The 7,648-nt window shown below is 36.5% G+C and overlaps 1 protein-coding gene across 1 annotated transcript; it reads left to right on the top strand.

Annotated features, from left to right (window-relative positions):
* Positions 1 to 2,151: 2,151 nt before the first annotated feature.
* Positions 2,152 to 7,445, top strand: LOC103772046 (tyrosine-protein phosphatase non-receptor type 12-like; the record flags this gene model as incomplete). Its single annotated transcript, XM_008939368.1, has 5 exons — positions 2,152 to 2,229; positions 3,535 to 3,623; positions 4,615 to 4,645; positions 5,697 to 5,813; positions 6,336 to 7,445. Coding segments are annotated over 5 exons (377 nt in total), but the record flags the coding sequence as incomplete, so codon positions are not given.
* Positions 7,446 to 7,648: the final 203 nt, after the last annotated feature.

The following is a 7,648-nucleotide window of genomic DNA, read 5'->3' as shown; positions in this document are numbered from 1 at the left end:
ATTCTTGATGTTCCCTTTGACCTCCTTCTTTCCCAGGGCAAGCATTGTTTATCACTGTTTGTAAGTCATTACCTCTCCACACATCTCTTTATGTAGATGCTGTAAGACCATGCAAATAAGTGATATGTCATAAATAAGATAAAGAATATGAGAATTGTCACTGAAGAATTTGGTTCATGTCATTGCATATCAGAAACATCCTCAAGTAACAGTACAGCCTTCATGCTGCTGGTATGTTGCTGTTTTCACAGGAAAAGCATAAAATTTTTATATTATTTTTTATCTCATATTCTCAAGGATGTATCTGTTCGTTTTGTTACTATAGTGAATACTTCTCATTTTATATGCAGGTTGCAGGTTTTGTAATCCATCTTGGGCTCAAGAATACAGTGCTAGATTGCTTTGCACTAGCGATTCTAAACCACGTTTTACAGTGGCATTTTCATACTTGTTCAGGACTCTTCTGTCTGAAGCTGGGGATGTGGGTATAGTCATAAATGAAGCTTGCCTGTGAACTTAGTCAGCACCATAGCTGCTGCTGTGTATGATCATACTGCATAATTAAATCCTCTTTTTAATTCAAGTGAAGTGAAAAGTAGTTGCATCCTAATATTAAAAAAGCCCTCAGCTCAATGCACCCAAAACCCAGCAACAACAATGAGGGAGGGGAAAAAAAAAAACACCACCACCCAAAAACCAAACCAAAACAAACCCCAGAAAGTTCACTTTCATTTAGTGCATACTCCATAATGACATTATTTGTTGGTTTTATAGAGACCATTTCAATGAATGAAGGGTTTCTTAGGCTGTATAGTAAACTTGAGATGGAGCAGGTCTCAGAGAAATTGCTCTGAATACAGTGGCTTCTAAAATGTCTTGGAGTTCCTGTCCCTGCTGCTGGCATGTTGGTAGGGCAAGCTTCATGGCTTCATTAGTTGAAGCATATCTTCATATTTTTATGAATCCTGTGTAGAATACACAGTCAGCATCAGATGAGGCTTTAAGTAGCTGCTGCCATCAGAAATTCTTTTCAAACTTTAATTTCTACTCCAAATTCATAGATGGGCCATAGTGGGGCTTTTGCTGCCAGAACAGACAGTGTCAGTACACTTGAGAGGTGAGGGGGAACAGACTGGGGACAGCATGTGTTACTGGCACCAACAGTAGCTATCTCCACTGGCTCCTATTTTCTCCTCTGGCTAGTAAACCTTGCACTAGACTGTGGAAGTACTTTATATTAGTGCTGTGGGATCCAGCCTGGTTGGGCCTGGAGATAGACTTGGGAAGCAAAACTGAAACTTGGGACTTTAGAGGAGTGGTTGATGTGGAGCTTCTCTAGAACTTGCTGTTGCACGATGCAGTCCTGAAGAACAATGATGATTAATGTCCTTGCACTGTGCAGTCTAGCTGTGCTGTACTGACTTTGGAATTAAGTGTGGTTAGAGCCACATCAGGGAAAAAAAAAAAAAAAAAAATTGCTGCTCATCAGTGGTAAGTTACTGTCTTCAGCACAGCTGAACAGCTCATACTTACTTTCAGTGTGCTTCTTGCCATGATTTAGGAGCTTGATCAGTGGCTCAGTTGGTAGGCACCCACTGCATATAGTTACCAGTGTCTGCAGAAGAGTTTAAGAAGCCAGCGTGTTATAATGAGCTTAACTTGTTTGCAGTGGCTGCAAACAGACATGTAATGAACTGCAGTTGAATTACAGTGACCACTGGGGTTGCAATTCTTGGCAAGATATTTTCTGAGGAAGCAAATGGTCCTGCTCCAGTGCGGGCTGCTAATCCTGCTTGTCTTCTGTTTCAGAAAGACTGAAGGAAAAGTATTCATTGGACGTGCTGAGGGTTTATTCGTCCAAATGATTTAGACTGAAAGTGTATTTTACTTTTCCTTCTCTTGTAACACACAAACTGATCATATCCCCTTAATGTGAAGACACTGTTGTTAGCATGAAGTTGCTCTCAAGGCACTAGTATGGTAAACCAAAATATTATAAAATATTTAGAGCAATTATTCCTTAAAAATTTTTCCTTAAAATTGATACCAAGTTTAGGATGATCTTGCATATCAAAATATCAAATTCTACAAATCTAGAGAGGAAAACTTAAATGTGTTCGATAACTTATTTAAATGTTGTATTTGATTTAGATGCTGATACGAGTGAAGACTCCTCTCCCCCACTCCCAGAAAGAACACCAGAATCATTTGTATTAGCAAGTGAACAGAGTGAGTTCTTAATATTTTGGGATAATGGGATATAAAATGTAAAATGCATTTCAGTATTGTATTTGAATGCCCCTGCTCTTTGGCTTATCTTAAAGTGTAGGAGCAAGTTGTAAAATGGGATGAAATTGAGCATGTGCAATGGGTGATTCTGAGATTTAACTTTCACAAGCCCTTGAACACAAATGACTTCTCATTTTCTGACCAGGCATGCTGTTACATGATATTGAATTCTACTGGAGACTTCAGTATTGGTTTTAGTGGAGCTGGTTTTCCATCTGAAGGGTGTGGAAGTGCAATACTGTGGGGAAACGCAGTACGGTTTGCGGATTATTTTTCTGCTATTTTTTTATTTACCTGCTCCCAGGTAGGGAATGGAAGAACAGAGGAGCAGTGCTTATCCAATTCTCCTTTAGTGGGCAAAGGAAAGATAATGACACTTCATACTGCACTACATCTAATGAGCAAGCCCAGTTTAAGTTTAACGTAGTTTACTCTCTGCCTATATCAGTGGTAACTGAAAGAGAAAGCTGACACTTAATGATGTGCTTCTAGCTTCATATTTCATTCATTAAGCCAGTAATGGCAGAAAACAAAAAAGATTAACTGAAATAAAGTGGTAAGTTAGGGTTTTTTTGTTATTTTCCAAAAAATGTAGTGTGATGTAGTTATTTACTGAGGCTTTTGTTTAATGTCACTTGTGAAACTGAAAAATATTTGGTGAAGGTATTTTTCAGCATAAAAACGTGGAAGTTCTCTAAATACGTCCCTTGAACATCTTAAGCATAGGTAGTGCAGAGTCGAAGTGATCCTCTTTTTGGATATTATGGTCTTTTCTGTGATAATACAAGAAACAAAACTTTTTCTTAAACAAAAAAATCTGGTTGGAACTGGAATCACTAAGAATACATCATTTTTGATTGTGCTTTTGCATGATGTCAGTAAAGGACAGGTATGGCTGTCCTGACTTGTGTGTTTTCTTTACTTAATATGTCTTTATCAGATCTACTTTTATTGCACAGCTGATGTAACAAAATTTTAAAAACCTCACTGAAGAAGAAGCTATTTCTCCTGTTGGTCAGGAACCCCCAAATGAAGAAAATGAACAACCACAATGCAGTCTTGTGTTTTGAACTGGGCTATAGAGTTTTCCCTTATCTTCAATGCCCTTCGTGTGAAGAGAGATTAATGTTTTTAGAAGCATTTGATTTTTAAGAAGTTGCTTTATAGCACATTTCTAAAGCTGTGTTCTAATGCCTTATCATGGAGAGAAGTCAAGTGTGTTGAGTTGGATTTAATTTTTCCTAGGCACACCCTTGCTGAAGCCAGTTATGATTGCACAGTCTGAGTGGAGCATATTGCAAGATCGGCATCTCCCTGAACAAACAGTCTCTACAGTAAGTATAGGAGACAAGTCTGTACTAATCAGTCATTTCTAGTTTGGCTGGGAGCTGCAACAAAAAGCAAAATACATACTTGTGAAAAGTTCCACCTGTTGATCATCTACAACTAGCCAGCTTTTCCTCTGCTGAGCTGCTGAACTGATGCCTTAAGAGCATGTTTTCTTTCCAAGAAGACTAGCATGTTTTCCAAGCTCACAAATACTTGTACAAGTCATCACTAATATCCTTTAAAATATGGCTTTAGGAGTGTAAATGTGCTGCTTTTAAGGAGTTTGCTCTCTGCCCTTAGTGAAGCATGGGCTAGTTCAAGCTGAAGGAGAATCTCTAGTCTAACCTGGTGTGTGAAGTGGGCACTTGGACCAGGCTGCTCAGGGCTTTATCCAGTTGGGTCTTGAAAACCTCCAGAGATGGAGACTTCACCTCCTCTGTGGGCAGTCTGTTCCACTGCCTGATAAAGTTTTCCTTTATATCTGTAATTATTTTAAACAAACACTTTTCTGTCCATCAGAGTGCAGTTTTTCACATCAGTCTACTGGTTGCTCAAAGTCATCCAGCAGAAAGAGCAGACACCATGTCAGAGCTGTATATATCCTGTTTACATTCATGCCTCTTTTTCATGCACCCCAGTACATTTTACAGCCAGCTTCACCCACTACTTAAAAATGTGACCAAAAAAAGACAGATGACTGTTTTTGGGGACTACAAATCTAGTATGAGAACTAATATACCTAATTTTGCAAATAGTTTGTAAACGTTACAATTTTAATTTTTTATTAAATATTAAGTAAGGTTCTGATAGTAAATTCTTAACTACTTGTAGTAATTTTTGTCAGTGTTATAGCAAGACAAATGTAGGAACAAGTATCCATATTTCTGTGGATGTTGTGTATTTCTTGAAGATGTTTTCACCATCTTAAATTTATGGTGTTCTTGTAGTATTTTGAAAACATTTTATAGAATTATTTTCAATATTTCTCTTTAACAGGGTTTGAAAACAACTTCACCTATACTAACTGGTAAGTGATGGAAATTATTTTTCTTTTCTTTCCAAAATACATTTTTCCTGATGAACAAAAATTTGCCTAAACTTGGATTGAGCTCTGAAGATATCCAAGTATATCATCCAAACATTTCTGGCATTTATGAAAAGGCCTTTGGTTTTTAAAACTTCTAAGGTTTTCTGAGGAAGCAAGTTACAAGTCTAATTTAAAAATCAATGTTAAAATTTGGGTATGCTAAAATAATGAATACCAAAAATATTGAATTTAAATACATATTGTAAAAACAATATTTTTTTCAGCTTAATTAGAACCTTTCCATGTTACTGCAATGAAAATTGTAACAGCTGGTGAATTAATTTCTTTAGTTCCATAAAGACAAGAGTAAACCTGAGTTAAGCTCAACAGTGATTTATGTGTATGTATGCTGCATACTTAGCAAAATCTTTAATTTTGTTTTTTTTTTTCTGAAAAGGCTTCAGTAAGAAGTGTAGCCTGTCAGCTGATGTTTAACTCTGCAGCAGCCTGCTTCACCTGTAAGCTTGTGGCTGCCATGATCTCCTGCGCATGCTTAAATGGGCTTGTGCAGTCTGGTTGGAGCTACATGTGAAATAAATGTAGATTTCTAAGAATTTTCAGAAGTATTGTGGTTTTGTTAATAGGGTGATTTTACAAGTAATGCAACACATAGTTTACCTGTCATGTCTTTTAAAGTAGCCTGATTAAGAAAGAACATGAACAGATGCATTTATACTGCTGTATTAAATCATACTGTGAGCTCTTGCTATAAATAGGAGCTGCATGGGATTTTAAATATCCACACAAACTTTAAAAAAACATAATAAACTATTCTGTGAACAAGAGTGTGTCACCATCATTGAGCATCTGCTGCATACATAATTTTGAAGTATGTTTTTAAGAAATGAGAAATTGGTGCTTTTTATTTTTACAGCTAGTATTTGAAGTAATCTGTGTTCTGAAGGGATCTGTACTTCAAACCAGTGTTCTCCCAGAGCTGCCTAAATGAATGTGACAGTAAAGGTGGGGGGTGTGTGTGTCTGTTTTCCAGATCGTCCCGAAAGAAGCAACAAAACACCAACTGACATTTTACCTCAGATTTCTTTTTCTGGCTCCACTGATGCAAGAGGTCAAATTTCAGAATTTCCTGCAGAAGTAACAGATATTGGTAATTACAGTTCATTCAAAACATCACTAGATGATTTAAACAGAAGATTAACCTGCCTTGTCTCGTCAGCATTGCTGAAAGTTTTTTCCCCAGTATGAGCAGATCAATCATTCCTCACTTTGGTTTTTCAGAGTGTATGAAATGCACAGTTAGTCAAATGAGAGAGAATGTTTGTAGACCACTGAAAACTTTCGGAAGTAAAACCTAAAAAAAACTGCTTTGCTATGCAGAGAAGAAAAAAATTATAATAAAAGGTGTAATAATGTATTTACTTAAAAAGTACTTTCCAAGTGAGGCTTAAATAATGAATTATAATTATATACAGATTCTTCATGTTTGTATTTCCTGTGGCCATAGTGCCTTTACAACTCCTAATACTACTAAGTTGTTTTCTAGCCCTGAAAATAAACCTTTTCCTTAGAGTGGGAGCATGTCTTAGAGTGATCCTTCCGATTGCTGCCAACATTAGTGATACTGTGTTGTCTGAGTGGACAAAAGTATTTAATGCATTTCTTTCCTTAGGTTTTGGTAACCGCTGTGGAAAGCCCAGAGGACCAAGAGAGCCACCTTCAGAATGGACATGATCCAAGAACCAATGGACACACTCTCAATAAATTATACTGGAAAACTCAAGTGCCACTGAGAACTAGAAAAATAGTATTCCACTTTTCTGGGGGCAGACTAACACAGAGCAGTGTAGACCCACTACCAAATGGTACACTCTTGCAGGACATCCCACGCCAAACCTTAAACCTTGTTCATGACAGTGGATTCCAGTATTACAGCGCAACTTTTTGCTGGGGCCATCTACCTGCCTTATTACACTTAGGAGAAAGTATTACATATGATTTATTTTGTAACTTCAAGTATTATTGCCTTAATGTCTTTTAACCCTGTTACACGCTGCTTGTAGACATATGTTAATATAGTACTACTTTTGACAGATTGTGTTTATGGACTACTTTTTGCTAACGTTTGATTACCATGTATGCATTATTTTGTATATGTACAGGGCAAGTAAGTATATAATTTGATAAAGTTGCAATCATAAAATATTAACAGAAGATGTAAGAAATCTCTGCATGTTCTAAATTTTTGTGTACCTTATTTGTAAATTATTTGCCCTGAAGTTTTAGAAAATAGTTTCTGGGGTTTTTTACAAACATTGCTGGAGACACAGCCAGAATTGCGGGTTAGCAGAGATAAAGATTGTAATACATTTTGTAAATTGTAAGCAAAAGGTTATTTTTATATTATATGCTGTTTAATTGTCGGACCTAATTTGTTCTGGTTTTCATCTAGTCATGGAGATTCAGTAAGTGCCTTGGAACAGTATTGATTTCTCTTAGCCTGTGTATGTTACTTCAGTGTTTTGAGTTCATCTGGAATTAGATTATCAAAAATATTTGTACGTTTCTAGCCTATTTGACCTGCCAGTAAAAGAGAAACCATTCTACATAGTCAACACTCCTTAGTTTTCATTTTCATGTTTCATCGGTTGCAATCTTTAGAAAATTCATCTCTATCAACTTTCTGTATAATAGGATTTTACAGTTTTAATATGATGTGTTTCTAATTTGGGGAAACCAGAACACACTGGTAAAAGGACTGTTTAAATACCACTGTCTTCTCCTACAAATGGTTAATACCATTTTTGTTGTTCAGCGACTGTGTATGTAAGAAAGCAACTTATATGAAGGTTCACACAGAGCCCTTGCAGCTACACTGTATCTTGGCAATATATTATGTCAAGAGTTAATCCTTATAAGGATTCCTTACTTAAACTTTTCTGTAATACAATCTTTAAATTAAAGAAAGTCAAAATCTCACTTTGG

The sequence above is a fragment of the Merops nubicus genome, unplaced genomic scaffold, assembly GCF_000691845.1.
Source record: "Merops nubicus isolate BGI_N331 unplaced genomic scaffold, ASM69184v1 Scaffold45790, whole genome shotgun sequence".
Taxonomy (NCBI): Eukaryota; Metazoa; Chordata; class Aves; order Coraciiformes; family Meropidae; genus Merops; species Merops nubicus.
The sequence above is the reverse complement of the archived record's forward strand: the minus strand, read 5'-3'. Positions and strand labels throughout refer to the sequence as shown.